Source organism: Triturus cristatus, chromosome 3_2 (assembly GCF_964204655.1).
Source record: "Triturus cristatus chromosome 3_2, aTriCri1.1, whole genome shotgun sequence".
NCBI classification, from domain to species: Eukaryota; Metazoa; Chordata; class Amphibia; order Caudata; family Salamandridae; genus Triturus; species Triturus cristatus.
In genome coordinates, this window is record NC_140584.1 from 1,142,530,782 (window position 1) to 1,142,551,416 (window position 20,635).

The 20,635-nt window shown below is 49.4% G+C and overlaps 1 protein-coding gene across 2 annotated transcripts in view; it reads left to right on the plus strand.

Moving 5' to 3' along the window:
* LOC146859283 (uncharacterized) overlaps nucleotides 1-20,635 on the plus strand; it is a 101,914-nt gene that overhangs the window by 44,034 nt on the left and 37,245 nt on the right. For both annotated transcript variants that reach the window (XM_085649964.1, XM_085649965.1), the window contains one exon: nucleotides 13,962-14,062. In XM_085649964.1, the coding sequence (XP_085506090.1) occupies nucleotides 13,962-14,062 (101 nt within the window). The remainder of the gene's footprint in view (nucleotides 1-13,961; nucleotides 14,063-20,635) is intronic.

Here is a 20,635-nt window from a genome sequence, read left to right on the forward strand (position 1 = left end):
AATGCCCTGCCAAACCGAAGACGTCACGTTATCGGGCCAACCGGTCGGTAACAGCCGTGGTGGACGTACCGGCGGAAAAACTAGAGGACTCCCAGACCAAAGAAGGGGCATCTCGGAGTCACTCTTCCATCCCTTCACTTTCCAACTCGGTCACCAAGGGACAACGACACCTGTTTCTCACGGTGCACGTGGGAGTGCATGACCAGTGGATACCCGTTGTGGCCATGGTGGATTCAGGGGCCACTGGCACGTTTATGGACCACAACGAGGCATGCAGGCTAGGGCTAGTGCTTCTTCCCAAAGCTGTACCCGAAGACGTCTATGCTGTAGACGGAAGGCGATTGGTGACGGGGCCCATCGGGCAGCACACGGGGGTCCTTCCGATGAGATGTGGGAGGAACCATTTGGAACAAATCGATTTTAACATCATCCGAGCGCCCCAATATGGCGTCATATTGGGATTGCCGTGGCTACAGAAACACAACCCCTCTGTGGATTGGCCAACACATCGCATCGAACTGACGTCACCGTATTGCATCCTGCATTGTGGAATAAGAACGGAATCCCTTGACGCAGATGAGAGCGGGAGTCAGACGGTGGCTACAGCGGCAGAAAAAGATGTGGCTCTCCCCCAGGCTTATCACAGTTTTGAGGATGTATTTGATGAGGTGAAGGCGGAAGTGCTACCACCACATAGACAGTTTGACTGCCAGATCGACCTGGTGCCAGGGGCCAGCGTTCCCAGCGGCAGGCTGTATGCCCTGACGGAGCCTGAAAACGTGCATCTCCGGGGGTACCTGGATAAACTCCTCAAGCTAGGATTCATCCGCCCGTCCAAGTCTCCGGCCGCCTCGCCACTCTTCTTCATCCCGAAGGCTAATGGGGAGCTGAGAGCCTGTGTGGACTTTAGGGCATTGAATGCGATAACCGTAAAGAATCGGTACCCCTTGCGTCTCATCAGTGTACTTCTGGAACAGGTCAAGAAAGCTCGTATCTACACCAAGTTGGATTTGAAAGGGGCATACCATCTGGTGCGCATGAGGGACGGAGACGAGTGGAAGACCGCCTTTAAGACCAGGTTCGGCCTTTTTGAGTACCTCGTCATGCCGTTCGGTCTGTGCAACGCCCCGGCAGCCTTTCAGTACTTTTTGAATGAGGTATTCAGAGAGGAGTTGGATATCTACGTGGTCGTATATATCGACGACATCCTCATCTATTCATCCAGTGTGGAGGAGCACGTACACCACGTCAAAGCTGTGCTCCAAAAGCTGAGGGAAAACATGCTGTTTTGTAAACTCAGCAAGTGTGACTTCCACGTCACATCCGTGGAATTCCTCGGAGTGATGCTGAGTCCAGAGGGACAGGAGATGGCAGAACGAAAGATCAAGGCGGTGAAAGAATGGCCGGTGCCCCAAAGCGTGAAGGACGTCCAAAGTTTCATTGGCTTCGCCAACTTTTACAGGCGGTTTATAGATGGATTTTCAGGATTGGTGGCCCCAATCACACAGCTACTGAGGAAGTCCAAGGAGTTTGTCTGGTCCCCTGAAGCGAACACAGCCTTTGAGGCCCTGAAAAGCGCCTTTGGTAAGGCGCCGGTGTTGGCTCACCCCGATCCGGATCTCCCCTACGTGGTGGAAGCGGACGCATCGGATGTGGCGCTGGGGGCTATCTTGTCCCAACGCAACCACGACACAGGGGTGCTTCATCCCGTTGCGTACATGTCTCGCAAACTCAACGACGCCGAACGCAACTACCATATTGCGGAGAAGGAGCTTCTCGCAATCAAGGACGCCTTCACCGAATGGAGGCATTGGTTGATGGGGGCAAGACATGTGGTATCGGTGTACACGGACCATCGGAACCTACAGTTCATGACGGCCACAAGACACCTTTCTCCCAGACAGCTGCGGTGGATGATCTTCTTTGCGGGGTTCAACTTCCGCATCACATATCGGCCGGGGACGGAAAACCGGAAGGCGGACGCTCTGTCCCGTCAATCTGCAGTTAAGGAACCATTGCCTGCGACCGAGCATTCCATCATTTCCCCGAGGATGGTATTGGGGGTTATCCAACCGGATACTTTCCTGAGGGGAATAAAGAGAGGGATCAGGTCATTCGCATGGCGGAGGTGGCTCCTCAGTCACAGAGAATGGCAGCTGAAGGACGGGATACCCCTGAAGGGCAGGTGCCTATTGATACCCACGCCTAGGCTAAGGAAACAAGCATTCATCTGGTGCCATGACTCTCCATGCGCAGGTCATTTGGGCTTTGAAAAAACGGTGGCTAGCATGGGACGGCATTTCTGGTGGCCAACCATGAGAGTGGATGTCAGGAGGTGGGGACAGGAGTGTCCTACGTGTGCTACCATGAAGGCCGACCATGGCCGAACCCAAGGGCTCTTACATCCACTTCCGACCCCGGATAGACCATGGGATAGCATATCACTGGACTTCGTGGTGGGCCTACCGGTAGACCAGGGGATGACGGCAATACTGGTGGTGGTGGATTACTTGACGAAAATGGGGCACTTCATCCCCTGCAAGAGAGTCCCTACGGCCGGGGAATTGGCGTCACTACTCCTAAAGAATGTGGTACGACTGCATGGATTACCTGGGGTGATCGTGTCGGACCGGGGGTCGCAGTTTACTGCGCAATTCTGGAAGACTTGGTGCACTGCGCTGCATGTTAAGACCGCCCTGTCCACCAGCTACCACCCTCAAACGGACGGCCAAACCGAGCGCCTGAACCAAACGCTCAAACAGTATCTGCGATGTTTTGTGGACCAGGGCAGGGAAGAATGGGTCGACTTGCTATGGGTTGCAGAGATAGCCTATAACAACGCCACTCACAGCTCCACACAGTCATCTCCGTTCTATAGCAACTATGGCCAACATCCCAGGTTCTTGCCATTTCTACATCCGTTCAGAGAGGACAGGATTCCCGCCACAGCGGACAGGGTGGCACACATAAAAGACACGTTGATGCGCTCAAGGGCTGTCCTAATAGAGGCCAAGAGAAGATACAAGGCTGCGGCAGACAGGAAGAGAAGGCCCGGGCCACTGTACCGCACTGGAGACTACGTCTGGATATCCACAAGAAACATGAGGTTTCGAAAGAACAGTGTGTTCCATCCCAAGTACATGGGCCCCTATCGAATTACCAAGTGTATGGGTCCCGTGAACGTGAAGGTGTGCTTGCCCCAGTCATTGCGGATACACCCTGTCTTTCATGTATCATTGCTCAAACCAGCACCCTCCAAGCCGTCTGGGACACCTAGGCCGGTATGCGTGGAGTCGGAGGTGGAGTATGAAGTGTCGGGCATACGGGCGTCCAAATGGCGCAGGGGGAAGCTGTGGTACCTGGTTGCGTGGAAAGGCTATGGCCCGGAGGAGCAGTCATGGGAACCGGCTGAAGGGGTTCATGCTCCGCGCTTGGTCTTCTTGTTCCATCGGCGTTTTCCTGCCAGCGCTGGACCCGTGGGGAGCCGCTGAGAGGGAGGATGTACTGTCAAGAAGTCCTGTCATGCGAGGGGAGGAAAACGGTAACCAGCGAAAACGGACTACATCTCCCAGGATGCTTAGCGGTTGAGAGGTTATGTAAACAGGAGAGCTGTTACATAACTCAAGGAAAACACGCCCTTATGTAAACAGGAGAGCTGTTACATAACTCAAGGAAAACACGCCCTTATGTAAACAGGAGAGCTGTTACATAACTCAAGGAAAACACGCCCTATAAAGGGAGGAACCGGGAGGTACAACGCTGTCGGATATTGTGTTTACACCGACGTACCTGCTTAGTGAAGAGCAGTGTTCCGGAGTGGTGCTCCAGTAAGGCAAGAACGGAGGTAGGTCGAGTCGTTACTCCCTGGGCCGTGTCTTGCCCCATCGTCACCTGTGAAGGACCCGGAAGCTCTACCGGATAACCATTGAGCTTCGCTTTTTGACTCGGCTGAGTCAAAGCGCAGTGGCGCTTTTGCTGGTTGGAGTCGTAACTCCCAGCCCGACCAGAGATACAGGGACTGCCAGCTGTAACGCACACCAGGAGGTGTTTGCCGCGTTACAGACTCGGAAGTCCACGGGATCGATCGAGCGGCTGCTCTCGGTTCAGTCTTCTTTGCTTGTGATTGGGGTATCGGTGACGCATCACCAGGAGGTGACTCCGCGTCCCGGTGCAGTCTGAGGAAGAGGTTGAGCGGCTGCTCCCTTCAGGTAGAGACCCCGGCTGGGTGTTTCCCTGACTCCTCGATTCTCCCCAACACTCTTCGTGCCCCTCACAGCCTACCGATTGGCATTGTCGGCCATTTCATTTCTGCCCTCTGTTGGCATACGCCGGGATCGGCGTATATGCAGAGGACGGTTAGGACCATCCGTGCTGTGGGCTGGTAACGTACTTAGCCTGGAGGATTCCAGTGACTATAACCTTTGTTTATTCCTTGTATTATTTTTGCCTTCATTAAAATAACTAAACCTTCACAAGTGGTTGCGTTCTCATTATCGTGTCTGTTAAACGATCCTGAGACGTTCAGGGCGTTACATCGTGCGACTCCTGGTGCACATAGCGATGTCCCTTCCTCGAACCGGCTTCAAGGCTTGCGACTCCTGTCGCAAATTGATGTCTGTTACAGAGCCACACCTCGTGTGCCTTTGGTGTTTGGAGAGCGACCACGAACCGAAGTTGTGCTCCGACTGCCGGGCCATGAACCCGAAGACTTTGCGGGAGCGGTCCCGAAAGCTTCTCGAAGCCCAGCAGTCCGCTCCGCTGAAGGTCCCGGTCGAGAGGGAGGTCGCGGGACCGGTCGCGGAGCCATCACCACCACTTATCGTCGAAGTCTACGGGTAAGTCGAAGCACAAGAAGAAGGCAAAGAAGCATCGTCGCTCTCCGCGTTCTCCCCGTCCGTCGGCCGATGCGATGCGGGATGTGGACGGTAGTCGCCTGGCTCCGCCCGCGGAGCCGGTTGCGTCGACTCCGAGCCTCCTTCCCGGGAGCCGGAGCGACCCCTGCCCAACGTTGTAGTCTTTACGAAGCCCTCCATTCGATTTTTGGGCAGCCCGACTCCGCTGGCGTGCCTTGGGGGCTCTAGGCCTTCGATGCCGGCGGCTTCAGTCCCGGCGCCGCAGGGCCCCCAGGGATCCAGACGCTGGATCTGGCGCCTAGTGATGCTTTAGGGCCAGTGTGCTATCCTGGCATTCCCTATTGCCCTGAGTGACAGCCAGAAGAGGAAGAGGAGGACTGGGAGGGGTCTGGTGACCCTTTGGCTGACCAGTTGAGTGAACCGGACTGGAGAGAGGAGTTGGGTGATGCCAGTAGTCTGGACACCTCCCCAGACCCTGGTATGCTTTCTCCCCCTACCGTGGCTACGGAGGAGGGAGACTCGTAGGCAGTGGTGTTGCGTAGGGCGGCTGAGTCCTTGAACCTCCTGACGAGGTGCTTCAACCGGCAGCGGCCTCTTTGGAGCCTCTGCTGCCGTTCAATGAGGTTCTTACTGACATCCTTCTGGGCACCTGGCCCAAGCCCAGCACAGTGGCTTCTGTTGATGGGATGATTGCCCGACACCACGGCCCGGCCCCGGTCTGGCCACTTTTCCTCTCCCAACACCCTACCCCTGCGAGCTTGGTGGTCCAAGCCTCTACTTCTAAGAGCGCATTCCCTACCGCACCCCCAGACAGGGAATCAAAAAAGCTTGACCATCTTGGGAAGATGTTTTCTTCCGTCAGCTTGGGACTGCGGTCAGTGAACACCGCATGTCTTTTGGCCCGTTATTCCCACTCTGTGTGGGATACGGTTGCATAGGTGCTGCCACAGTGCCGGGAGGAGGCCCGGGCCTCTCTCTCCCACACAGTCGCTGAGGGTGGAGATGCAGCGAAGTTAACCATTAGGTGTGGGCTCGACACCGCCAACTCGCTAGGCAGAACAATGTCAATGTCAGTAGCCCTATGACGCTACACCTGGCTGAGATCCACTGGCTTTTCGGTTGATGTCCAATCGACTATTTTGGACATGCCCTTTGATGGCCGTCCCCTGTTTGGTGACAAAGCGGACAACGCGCTCGAGCGCTTTAAGGATTCTAGGGCTATGGCCAGATCCTTGGGCCTCGGTACCACCTCTCGCCCCGCGCAGTATTCTTTTCGCCCTTTTTGTGGCTATGAAAGGGGCGCCCAACCACGTTCTGGCCAGAGCCACAGGCTTGCGCAAACTGTTTAGCCCCTGCGCGGCCGGGGACGCGGGACCCAGCGTTGTGGGTCAGGGGGCCAGCGGGCGGGCCAGTCCACCAGCGCCCCCTCTGCAGCATCCTCCAAACCCTCCTAGTCTGTCCTTTCAGGGCCACAAGTTGCCAGTGGGAAGCAGGATCCACCATCACCTCCATCACTGGCAAACCATCACATCTGACAGGTGGGTTTTGCAGATAGTCTGATGGGGCTACTCCCTCCCCTTCGAGACTACCTCTCCATCCATGCCACCTCAATTCCATCGCATGTTAGAGGATCACTTGGCTCTTCTCCATCAGGAAGTTACGGCTCTCTTGGCCAAAGGGGCAATTGAGCGAGTTCCTGTCCCAGAAGTAAGTCTTGGCTGCTATTCCCACTACTTTCTGGTGTCCAAGAAGGACAAAGGCCTGCGTCCTATCTTGGATCTCCGGAACGTCAACTGCTTCTCCCGGAAGGAGAAGTTCAAAATGTTGACGCTGGCTCCGGTCTGCCCTTGACCCTGGAGACTGGATGTTAGCGTGGACTTGCAGGACGCCTATTTCCACATTCCCGTCGTGCCTGCCCACAGTCGTTACCTACAGTTCACGGTAGGCCACGAGCACTTTCAGTTACTGTGCTCCCCTTTGGCCTTACCAGCGCCCCATAGGTGTTAGTGAAAGTGATGGTGGTGGTCGCAGCTCATCTTCGCAGATCAGGGGTTCCAGTCTTCCCCTATCTCGACGACTGGCTGTTGAAGGTGGGCTTGCCCCAGGCTCTCGTCGCCCACCTCCAGACTACGGCGGCCCTTCTACATTCCCTGGGGCCCACGGTCAACATGCCGAAGTTGCACCTGAACCCATCTCAGACGCTCCTTTTCATCGGAGCAGTTCTGGACACAGCGCAGTTTCGGGCCTATCCTCCCGAGCAGCGAGCCCGGGATATTCGGACTATGATACCGATGTTTCAGCCTCTATCCCAGGTTTCGGCCAGAATGACCCTGAGGCTGTTGGGCCTCATGCCCTACTGCATCCTGCTGGTGGATCATGCCAGGTGGCACATGCAGGCTCTGCAGTGGGACCTGAAGTTTTGGGGAATCTTTCTGATTGCGTCCAAATCTCGGAGGGCACTACACACCAATTGCAGTGGTTACTAACAAACCAGGATTGGGTCAACAACAGATCCCTCTCCCTTCCACAACCAGAGTTCGCGGTGGTGACAGATGCGTCACTTCTGGGATGGGGCGGCCACATGTGAGAGGCAGAGATCAAAGGCCTCTGGTCTCCGGCAGAGTCCGGGCTCCACATCAACATTCTGGAGCTCTGGCCGATTCGTCTTGCACTGAAGGCATTCTTTCCCTCTGTCCAGGGAAGAGTAGTGCAGGTGTTCACGGACAACAGCACCGCCATGTGGTACTGAAACAAACAGGGCGGGGTGGGGTCCTGGACCCTATGTCAAGAAGCTATTCGCCTTTGGATGTGGCTGGAACGTCGGGGCATGTCCCTGGTGGTTCAACACCTGGCAGGTTCTCTGAACGCAAAGGTGGAAAAACTCATCCGCCGATGCATGATGGATCACGAATGGCGTCTTTACTCGGAGGTGGTGCAAGGTCTCTTTCAGAAGTGGGGAGAGCCTTGGTTAGATCTATTCACCACTGTAGAGAACGCGCAATGTCAGCAGTTCTGCATGTTGGAATTTCCAAGGCGGCTCTCGCTAGGCAACGCTTTTCATCGCAAGTGGAGTTGCAGTCTACTATAGGCCTTTCCGCCTATACCACTTCTGCCCAGAGTGCTGAAGAAGATCAAGCGCGACCGGGCCCAAGTCATTCTTGTGGCTCCTGACTGGGCACGTAGTGTCTGGTATCCCAAGCTCTTGAATCTGGCCATCGATCCTCCGATCTGACTGCCTCTTCAGGAGGATCTTCTGTCGCAGCAGCAGGGGACAGTCCTCCACCCGAACCTGTCCAGCCTCCACCTCCTTGTGTGGAGATTGAGTGGCGACAGTTGACAGCTTTGGACCTTCCTCTCGAAGTCTGTAACGTTATCTTGGCAGCCAGGCGTCCCTCCACCAAAACGGTATATGCCTGTAGATGGAACAAATTTGTGGCATGGTGCACAGCAATGGCTGTGGATCCCCTTTCTGCCTGCCCCTTTTTCAGAGGGTCTCCTCTTCATTATTTCCTTGGACCAGCAGGGCTCTGCTCTGGGCACTCTCAATGGCTTTCTTCACTTTCCAGATCAACCTTCTCTTTTCAAGTCCCCTATTGTAAATTGTTTCCTTAAGGGCATTACTTGCATGTTTCCTCCTATTCCTTTCGTAATGCCCCAGTGGTACTTGAATCTTGTCCTGACCTACCTTATGTGCGCTCCTTTCGAGCCTCTACATAACTGTCCTCTCAGACTTTTGACACTCAAAACTGTCTTTTTGGTTGCCATCACCTCTGCTCGCAGGGTGAGTGAGCTTCAGGCTCTTTCTTTGAAACCTCCTTTCCTGGCTGTTCATCCGGACAAGGTTGTCCTTCGCACTAGGACTTCCTTTCTTCCCAAAGTGGTCACCTCTTTCCATATCGATCAGACCTTCACTTTGCACACCTTCTTCCCGCCCGCATCCTTCTAAAGAGGAGGAGAGGCTCCACCATCTGGATCCAAAACGTGTGCTTTCCTTCTACCTGGATCACACAAAACAATTCCGGGTGGATGATCAGCTCTTTCTTGGCTATGTGGGCGCCAAGAAAGGTCTGCCCATGCAAACACGGACCATCTCTCGATGGGTCGTTCTTTGCATCAAGATTTGTTATTCCTTAGCGAAAAAGGAACCTCCAGTAGGGCTGCACGCCCATTCCACCAGGGCGATGGCAGCCAGTACTGGTTTGGGACGTGGAGTCCCCCTTCATGACATCTGCCAGGTAGCCACGTGGGCTTCATTGCACATGTTCACCAAACATTATTGCCTGGACCGTCAAGTTCGGAGAGACGGCTTCTTTGGCTGTTCAGTTCTCCAGGACGTTCTAGTGTGAACTTAGTTCACAGACCCACCTCCGAGGTTGGTATTGCTGGGGTATCTGTTCTAAGGTAAGGAATATATAACTAATAGTCTCTTTCAGATGAACAAGTTACTTACCTTTGGTAACGATATATCTGTAAAAGACCTATATTAGTTATAGATTCCTTACCGCCCCACCCATCCTCCCCGTTCTGCGAACTGACTTCTAGGGTAAGGGACTCCCTTTCAGGGCCATATTGTGCACCAGTGGTCAGTGTCTTGCATGGCTCAGCGCTTCTGGCGTGGAATGTCGTGTAAAGAACTGACTAAGCAGATACCGCAACGTCATCCCGGCGATGCCGACGACGAACGCGGAGTCAACGGACGCCACCTACTGACACGCAGGGGTACTTCTATGAAAAATTGTCTCCGGGTCCAGTCTGACGCCTGGGGCTAATTCTAAGGTAAGGAATCTATAACTAATATATGTCTCTTACAGATATATTGTTACCGAAGGTAAGTAACTTGTTCGTTAGTGGTAGACAGGAACGAGAGTGACCATAACCCACTGATTTTTAACTATGAGGGATCTACTACCACATGTTACAGAGACACTTACTCAGTGTTGTGCGTATGTATTGGAGGTGACTAACAATCATAGAAATGTGAAGTGGGATGCAGTTTGTTCTTCTTCCAAGGTGGTTTCATACTTGTATGCCAATGTTGATACCCACATGGCTATGATGCTCAACAGCTGGAGAAACGACGAGACAATCATGGCTGAGTACACTTATTTATTTGCTGGGCTTAAAGATGCTTTTGTTAAAAGCTTCATGCTGGCCCCTAGGGAGGGAAAATTCATTGGGTGTTTCTCACCACAGTGCAGGAGGCAAAGAACACTCTTGGTAACGCATTGAAAAAGGCGCCAGGCATGATATTAGGGAGTTGAGAATCCAATACAGGGCTGCAATAAAATCAGCTAAAGCAAACTGGGAGGATAAAAAAAATGGGATGACTTGTTAGAAGCTTCGATCAATAGAGACTCCAAGTTGTTTTGGCGGATAGGGAGCCAGGGTGCTGGGAATCTAGCCAAACCTGCAGAGACATCAATCCTTCCAAGCAAGTAGGTAGCTCATTTTGGGATCCGTTACCCCCTCCCACTTAAACCCCAGTTGGTGCATTACAGCAGTGTGGAAGGAGTGGTTTGTACTTTCGAGTCACCTTCTTCACAAGTTTGTTTTTTCTCTCACTGAGAAAGCAGCTGCAGAAGCAGGGCACGGCTCCCGCGATGGATAGGATCCCATCTGATCTTTTAAAATCTAACTTAAACAAACATATGGGTGCCCTCCATCAATGTCTGTAATGTGATTGTGGCTGGTGATGCAATGCCTGCTACATGAGAAGAGATTGTTCGGTCTTTGAAAAAGAGTCCTGATATTCCAACTAACTATTGTTAGTAGGAGTCTCCTAGATAACCTGCAAAAGGTTTTCTGAAAGCAGGTGCTGGAGAAGTTATTAGACTGGATTGACAACCATACGATCCTTTTCAGTCTCCAGGCAGAATTTAGATCTAAGACTGTCACAGTGGATCAAGTCTTCCACTTCCTTATGGTTAAGTGGAAGACTGTGTATCTTGGGAGGCAATAATGTCGTGTTCATCAACCTTCAAGCTGCTTTTGACTTGCTGCCTAGAAAGAAATTATGGGAGATACTTTGTGAGCTCGGAATTCCCCGCAACTTGCTTGACATCATTGTTTGTCTTCATAAGGGAAATTTTAAAAGAGTTCGTTGAGGCCCCAATGGCGAAATAACTAAGTAAATTGCCATCGGAAACGAGAGTCCGACTGGGTTGTGTTTTGGCTCCAACATTTATTCTTTTTTACATCAACAGCTGTATAGAGTTTTTGACAAACTGCCCAAATTATTCCCCGATTTTTAGAATGTCAGGAGCTTCCGTCCCTCATCTTTGTGGCTGACCCTCTTCTGCTCTCTAAGACCAGGGATAGTTTACAGACTCTTGCAACTTGTTTGTGAGTTATGTGGCTTTCAAATCAATGTGCTTAAAATGAAGTAGATGACCTATTGTAAAGGCAAGAGGGCTAGAGGCACTATCTATCTGGGTAGGCAATCCTTGGAGACGGTAAGGGAAGTAGAGTCTCTGGGGAATCTGTTTATCAAACTCTGTCTAAATCAAGGGCCACACAGATCTTTTAGAGCTCACTCTTGATAAATCATAGGGCTCTGGCTATTCTCAGATTTGCCAAGAGGGCCTCATGGTATCCGATTCACTCAGCGGTGGAGATTTATAAGGCCCAAGTAAGGAGTGATACCTTGTATGGAGTGGAACTATGGGGACATTGCCCCACGGGTCCTCTGGGTGTTGGCGAGAACATTTTCATAAGAGCTCTTGTGTGCATGGGGTGAAGTATTTCCTTAGCCCCCCCCTTAAATTAGATCTCGGGTTCAATTCTGTCTCAAAGCTTGCTAGATTGAGGCCTATTCTTTATTGGAGCCTTGTATGGTCCACTGAGGAACCTCAACCATATAGACATGGTCTCATTGACATGAGTTTGCATATTACCCAGAAGATTATGTGGTTGGTTTAAGTTAACAAACCTTAATTGACCTAGGGTTGGGCAATTACTGGAAAGAACCCTCCACCAAACTTCTCCTGTGGTAGTGGTTTCTACAGCCAGGTTATGGGAGCAAATTATCTCTGATTACGAATCATCTAGCTGTACAGGTAGTTGCACTAGGTTCTTCCGCTTGCATAAGAACCTACCCAAGGCAAAGGCATTCCTAGTTTTCATCTCCTCTGCGCCTGCACGCACACTCGCACTTCCTGCAATTTAGGTATAGCACACTGCGGATTGCTGTGATTACCTCTAATTAGGTTTCGATACAGGATCAATCAAGGATTTATAATGCGCTGTAAATCACCGGTGAGAGTCTCAAGGTGCTGGAGGTCCTGCTTGTGTCCGGGGTAATGCTTACTGATAAAACTTAAGAGCATATACTATGTTTCCGCGCTAAATATTCTGCACCGAGAGCTAGCTGGATAGTGCCCATGTGCCGTCTTTTCGGTCTTACAAACCGTGTAGATGCCCTGAGAATCTGTAAAACTGACCTAACTAGGGTCTCTAAAATCATGTTTTCTGCATGGTTAATTGGGCATAAAGTGACTACTGATTAATTCTGATGAATCCAAATCATGCACTTGCTGGCTTATTTATGTTAATCTTATATGCCACCTTGGTCTGAAATGTTATAGTTCACAAGGAAGATTATACTGGTTACAATATTTTATTGATAGTATGATAGGTATTGGGGGATTTGTAACATTTTTTTTGCTGTTAAAAAATGTTTTTATGGTTGATGTCCCTACTAATGAACTGTACTGTGTTTTGTTTGTTGGGTTTTAACCTCTATTTGTTGATGAACTTTAATGTTCGATCTGCAGTAAACATTCGAATTAATGCAGCCATCAATCGCTCAGTGTGGAAGTTAAGGTGAAATAGGCGCTATGTGGTACTGCATTGACTTGATTTCCTTACCCAGAAAATGTTAGCAGGAGGCAGTGGCGAAGGCAAGCACTTTAAAAATAAAGTTCCATGTGACTCAAAGTCAGTTCAGAGCACTTTACATTTTTGTTTTTTTGAAAACTTTATACGAAATAAAGATGTGCCTTTTTAAAACCGCTCTTATGCTTTTTAAACATCAGAAAGTGTCGGGCTGAGCTATATCATCTTCTGCTTTTAAAAGAAGAATTTATTTGTCTAATGGTTCATAAATATTTTTCCGCAGCTGTTTGGCATCGGAACATTGTTGGAAAATGAGTATTTTTGTATGTTTATTATACTATTACGCCCAGGATTTAAGGTTCCCTTCTGTGGATCTACAACCATGTCACTGATTAATTTTGGAAAATGAGATCGACACCTATAAGGACTCTGAATATAGATGACATCTTTGAGTTTGACATCAATTTGACTGAAATACTATTATAATTGGGCATTATGGCTATGTCTGTGATCAAATTGCTTTAAAAGATTGTCATCCGGATATCTGTAACTACCATCGGCCATGATTTATTTTTTGTTTGTATTTTATTACTTTTACTGCGTTTTAAAAATGAAATGTTTTATGATGCATTCTTTTATGGCTGGTATACATCCGAATAAAGATTTTTGACTGACTGACTGAAAAATATAGTTCATTTATCATTGTGGGAAAGAATATCAACCAATGTATTTGGGTGGTTTAAGTTGAAATAAAAAGTTGAGTTCTAAGATTTAAAATAGTTTCAGAATCAACTTTTTTTCTTATGATAATCAAAGTGCTGATTGATTTACCATCCATTCACACGACCTTTTCCACAGCAATCTTCAAGGTTTATTTGATTTTATTGCAGCCTCTGTCCTGAAAATGTGGGGATTAGGCTTCACATCTAATTTCAAGTTTATTTTGCAAAACGTAAAATCGCAAAAGGTGATGGTCTTGCCATGCACCCCATGCTGTCCAGCACCGCAGACTACATGTGCGAAGCAGTATATATCTTGATGTTGGCTTGCAGACATGAGATTGGGCTGCATCTATTATAACCCGGAGTCCCTTAGGCCATCACCTGGTTCTGAGCCAAGAATAGATGTTGTAATTTTGTCCGCATAATAGAAACTCAGATTTTGTAGTAGTTGACATGTAGCACATTGAAAAAACACTGTTGTTGATAGCCGTATCCAGCATGATGTGAAAGCATGCCAAGTTCATTTCTTTTGAGCCCTGGTTTTGATTTTCAGAATTTGGTGGAGGTTTTGTCAGAGAACGTGACTGCAGAAAAGGAGAACCTTGAGGTTGTGAAAGAGGAAGTTCAGAAACTGAAGGCTGATGTAGAAAAGAGGTAAGTTTCGCACTTGGGAGTAGAAAGTGGAGCAGTGGTCCCAATCTTTTAAGAATTCCTATGGAAATCCTTTTCTTGGAAACGGCGAGTAGGATTTCTGGGGAAGCTCGTGGCATGTCCTCTTTATTGTGTTTGTTCACATTCTATTCCTGGGAGTCCAACAATACTCCAGTGCAGTGGGAGCTCCTGGCCTGAGATTTAGTACAGGAGATTTGAAGATTGGTGATGGATTGGCGTTGCTTGTAATTAACTTATATGTGAAGCAATCACAATCTGGGCCTTTTGTTTCCATACAAATAATCAATATTTGAGTGAACAGTACCCCACTTCTCCTGCTGTTTTCCCTATTTGTTGTTATGAAGCTGTGGTTGTCTGGGAGGAGGTCCATGAAGTAAGGAGCAGATGCGCCAGTAAACCAGGTTTTTAGGAAAGCTTGGAGAAGAGTGGACTTGTCCACAATCAGGTTATCGGTACTGATAGTCATTTTTCTTTTCTGATCCTCTGTTCAGGAGTAAACCCACCAAAAGAGTTAGATAGATAGAAGTGTTGGACTTAAATGCTTGTAGACTTGGTATGCAGTGTTGTATTAAAGCAAGGTTGAATTGTAGCTGGCATATCCTTGGTTGGTGGGCTAGATGATGCCCATTCTTGTTCACTTGCATAGTTATTGGGAATTGAGGGTCTGCATCTAATCTAAATTTGGGAGCCTAGTAGGGGTGAAGCTATGAAAAGCCCTTCCCAGGCTGATGTGCAGTATTACCTCTTACCCTGCATTTAGAGGATATTCAAACACCACCCTTTGGACTTCAGCTAGTAGAAGATAATCCTAAATTGATGAATGTGAGAAAGTGCCATCTTTCTTGCATGGTATGCCCCCACTTTTTGCCGAATTGCTGATGTACTTTGACTGCCAATCAGGTGCCGAGGGCCTGTGTTCCTTCCCTAAAACTGTGTTGAAGCCTAAACCCAATTGGCATCCCTGGCCACATGTCAGCACCTGGCAAATGGTACCCTAGGTACCCAGGGCCTTGTGACCAGAGAAGGCCCTTAAGGTCTGCAGCACTTATTGTGCCACCCTTAGAGGCCCTGTACCCTGACACACACACACTGCCTTTTCAGGCTGAGTGTCTTGGTGCAGAACTAAACAGAGCGTCGACATGGCGCACATCCCTGTGTGCCATGCCCACAACACACACTGCCCTGGCATACCTCGGTTACCCCTCTAGCTGGGTGCCCTATGCCAGTGGTGTGGGTACAGGTGCATGAGCCCTGTGCCCCTACAGTACCCAGGCCCATTCCTGGGCACTGTAAGTGCAGTGCTGCCATTAAGAGTATATGGTGCTGGGAGGTCGTCAACACGAACTCCACAGCACCATGATGGCTACACTGAAGACTGAGAAGTTTGGTATCAAACTTCTCAGCACATTAAACCCACACTGATGCCAGTGTGGCATTTAATGTAAGATGCACGACAGATGGCAACTTAGAGTTGCCCCCTGAACCTAACCTACAATCCACATCCTGTTAGAGGGGCTGCCTAGGCTGCCACACAGCAGACTTGTCGCTGGACACCTGGGTAGAGAGCCATCCGCTCTCCTGGGCCTGCAACAATGCACATCCTGGGCGAGGTGCTAGGTCTCCTCCCCCAGGATGGGCAGGGGAAGCTTCAAAGGCATGCCGCCTTTGTGAGCTTCTCCAGGCCACTTACTGTACTCCGCAGCTGGCCCGTACCGGTTCTGACCCCCACTCTGGCGGGAAGGCTGGTGGGAAACCCCAAGGGAGGAAAGTGGGTGTGCCAGCCTCTGCTAACCCCACCCCTCAGGTGGGGGAGGCGAGGTGAATCACATCTCCGGGCTTTCGCCATCTTGAAGATGGGGAGCCCTGCCCAATCAGGACTAGGCTACTGCCCCCTCCCACAGGAGAGTGGCAGGATAGGGGGGTGTACCCATCCCAAGGAAGGGACCCATTGGTCCCTGCCCTTTACCTACCTGTAATACCCCTACATTTAGTATTTAGGGGCCCCCTGAACCTTCCTTCCTCAGATCCCGATTCCGAAACAAGCAAGACGATCAAGCAACAAGAAGACCTGCCGTGCAGCTGCTAACAAAAGGAAGACACCAACTGATTTGGCCCCAGCCCCACAGGCCTGTCGACCCTCGAACCTGCTCCTGCTAAACCCCGGCATCTCTAGTGGTCCGCAACCTCAGAAACCCCTGAGGACCTGACTGCCTTGTGACTCTAACCAACTGGGACTCCCACGAGCAGTGGTACTGCTCAAAGCAAGTAACTGACCCCTGGCATCAGCCAGGAACCGCGACTCCTGCACACTCTGCACCCGCCAAGCCTGGCCTGTGCCGGAGTGGACAAAGACCACGAGGACATCCCCCCCGGCTACTGTGACCCTGAATTCGGCACCAAAGGACCCACCTCGATGCTCCTGACGATGCCTGCAGCCTCAGAACCAGGGACCCCTCCAACCGCGACCAGCTGAGGGTAAGATTTCCCGATGCAAAAAGACACACCGGCGCCCTGTGGCCCCCTGTGCCCAGCTCCTGGATGCCTACCCATCCTACAACTTCCCAACTTACCTCTCGAAGTGGTGGTCCCACCTGAAGAATCTTCGTCCCAGAGCTTGCAGCCTTTGTTCGTCACTGAGCTTCTCCATTGAAATCCATTGAGCGCCCGACGGCTCAAAAGCACCCTGCACCCAGCCGCCCGAGTGCCCCTGGCAGTGCAACCTCTATCCTAATCTACTTCCCCACTTGCGTAAGTGACCAGGAGCCCAGCTCCCACAGCCGCGTGGCCTGCTAGCCAGCAGCCACCAACCAAGGGCCCCCTGCCTCCCATAGGATAACATTGGGCCTAACTCTCTCTGCACCCGGCTGCCCCCTGTGCCGCTGAGGATGTAACAACTGTACCTACCTGACCCTGGGAGACCCCTGAGTCTATGCCCAGAACCTTAACTCTGCCAGTCGAGTACTTACCCAAAAGCCGATAACTCACTTTTCCTCCATAGGGTAACATTGACTGGTTTCACTTGGAAATTCTTCCAAGTGTCGAGTTTTTAAACTTTAAAATATTCACTAAAAATCAGCCGATCAACGAAAACGAATTTACTCACCTGCTATCAGGAGAGATCCCAGTGCTGGAGCTTGGTGCCCAGCACTGACCCTGCAAAGTAATTACAACCGTACTTACCGCTAACTTGAGTCTATGCCCAGAACCTTAACTCTGCCAGTCGAGTACTTACCCAAAAGCCGATAACTCACTTTTCCTCCATAGGATAACATTGCCTGGTTTTTGCCAGAAATTCTTCTAAGTGTAGATTTTTGAAACTTACAAATATTCCTTAAAAATCGCCTGTATAACAAAAACGCATTCTTCCAACTGTTTACTGGAGATGCCCCAGTGCTGGATCCAGGATCCAACACTGAGTTAGAGAAAGTAACGATAACCCTACTTACCTGCTAAGTGAATTTCATCCCATAGGATAACATTGGTGATTCTATGTGAAAAAGTTTCTAAGTGTCAACTTTTAAAATACAATAGTATTCCTTAAAAATCGTAGCTGTAACCAAAACGGTGTGTGCAGATTATATCCACATAATGTTGTATCCCTGATACTAAATGAAAAGGCTAAATGTGTTCAGCACTGGTCTCTTATATGTCCTGCGATCTACAGTTCACAAGTTCGAATCTCAGCAAGTCGAACTCAGCTTTTTGTCCTTCTGAGGCCTGTGAGTTGAGGACCATTAAAATAGGTAGTAGTAATGCTGTAACACAAAAGAAGTGACAATGGGTGGTTTGGATCAGAAGATTAGCACGGAAATCAGTCCGGTTTTCAATATATTGCTTTAAAAATCCCATGTACTGGGTGCCCAGAGAACAGGATAGTGAAGTGATGGAGAGAATGTGCAAGGAGAGGTACAAATAATTCTGTTGCTTAGCCTTTTAGAGAAGTTGAAGACCTCTGCCCTCTCCTGTACAGTGAATTTTAAGCCTACACTATAAACCAAACTTGGTCTCAAAGTGATGTTTTATGGTTCTATAACACCCTCAATGGTTTCAGGTCACAAGATGACAAACAACAAGGCAGCCTTTGTTTTTTACACATAAAGAAACATTGGTCCCGACTCACAAAATCCTTCTCCTTATAGGCAGGGCCACTGGCATTATGTGATTGTGCAGCTGTGGCGTTTTACGCATAATTGTAGATTTGACGCATGTGCCACATAATTCATACTCTGCTGCATAATCTGCAGATTTTAACTAAAAGGATGTTTCTTGCTCAAACGGTTAAAAAGTTACAAAAATTGCATCAACATGTGTTGCAGCGCAGTGAAAGGCCCTTTGCAAAGGTTGACTGGCCACCTTTCTGTTGCTCATTGCTATATTTGGGTGTTAACCCGTTCAGTGCTCATGATGAGCTGAGCTCGTCATGAGTCACAGTGGAGCTGTTCTCATGACGAGCTCAGCTCGTCATAACTGCCGCGGCCCGCCCACGCGCGATTAATTCCCCGCCTGTGCGAGAGAATTAATGAGTGGGCGGGGTCGTGACGAGCTCAGCTCGTCATGAGCACAGCTCCACTGTGAGTCATGACGAGCTGAGCTCGTCACGAGCACAGCTGCGCCACGCCCCCCCCCCCTCCACACCGCGGGGAAAGGGGTTAAACTGGTACTAATGAGGTGCAACCAATGCCCAGACTGTTAAGAAGTGTAAATATGACAAAATAATAAAGTAATACTATCTCAAAATGTGCCACATTATGCCTAATAATATGCTGTATCTAGCAACATAATTAACTCAACCCTGCCACATAATGTAGCCATCCCCTACCGCATAATTCCAGTGTCCCTGCGTATAGGTGCGTTTTGACCACGCACAGATTCCCAAAGAACATTTGGAAGTTCAGAAAATAGGTTACAATGCCGCATTTGCATATGCATTTAGCATGTGAGGACATGCCTACTTGTGTAACAAGCACACATGAAAGAACATCCTTCATTAAGACTAATTGTGACACTTCTGTAGTAAACTATCGTTTGCCTGGACTCTAAGAGCTGATAACAGGTGTTACCCAACTCAATGTTACTCATTTTGTTGAGATCAGTAGGGTAAAAGGCAGAGGGGACCCGTTGAAATTCGAACATAAGACTTTCAGGTGACACAAAGATCTCTGCAGTGGTTGCATTAGTCCACTGAACTATCTTATCTGCCAATCAGAAAGGAATGCTCTGCTGCACCTTTGATTTCTCTTTTCCGCATTAATACAGCAGAGGAAGGCGTTGCAGTGTAATTTGCAAACCCCATCCCACAGATGACATCCCAGAGCGGTAGAGTACTGACAAATATGAGCTCCTTAGGACATATACATGCCAATGTGCTCCCCTTGATGAAGGAGGCGCAGCGGCACCTGAGATCAGCAGGCTCTGGTCACTGCACCCACAAGGCTCACCTGAGCCCACGCACAATACTACTAATGCATGGAGGACCAGGCGGACTTCACACGTATAGAATCTGTGCTTGCTGTCTCCAGTCTCTGCACAGAGGCCTCAATTGTGAATTCAGACTTTATTGGGGAGTACCTTGTCTCACTGTGTCACTAATCGGCCATTATGTTTAGACTTTCCTTTGCTCCATAATTCTTGAACCTGACATGCCGCCGCTAGCACCGGGTGAATTTGTATTTTTTTAATTCCTCATAACAGGAAAGTAAAATTTGACGAAATTCTGTGAAATTCAATTCCACCGACCACACAGAAAGAGGCCTAAGCCCTGAGAAGTGACCTGTCGGGCAGTTCATGTGGTTTTCTCTAATAAAATCAGACCCACACAGACTACACAAACTGCCCAGTTAAGGGGCATTACGAGCAGCTCGTCTGGTTCGCCCTGGACCCCATTTTACCTGGGAGAGCCAAACAATTTGCATTAACTGCCAAATCTAGACATTTCTCAAGTTCACCATTTGTGCAGTGTATGTGGCCCAGTTTTACAAGTTGATAAAAAAGCAGATTTTTCTTGAAATTCTGGTTAACTCTTCTTTTACACATAAGTCACTAATGCAATTTACAGGTATTGCATCATACCTGAGAATTATGGCTTTAATACACTGCTGTTTATTAAACGGCAAACGGAGCTTGCTGTGCTTTCACCCAGGAATTATATTCGAAGTCCATGTTTTGTCTTAATGGACAATCATTTTCGAATACCCTCCTGGGAAGCACACGACGGCATATTTTTGTATGTCATTGTTTTTAACACAGACATCTGTTAGCACACATTTCTCACGTTTGTCTTAGATCAAAGTTCTTGAAATTTTACATGGAAATGCAACCTTACTGAGGCCGGTGTTCGGACTGTCACCTCCTGAACACGACACTTCCTGCCTTTTTAGCCCCTGTCGTGTGGGATACCTGAAGTTTGTGTCCCACACAGCGTGAGTCTGAGAGCAGGTGCTGCGTTTCTTTAAAAGGCGCAACAAGCACGGCTCTTGAGACAGCGGTGCCACTTGGCAGATAATCTCACGGTCATCACTACCAGGTGGACACTGCCTCAGGCATTACGGTACGAGT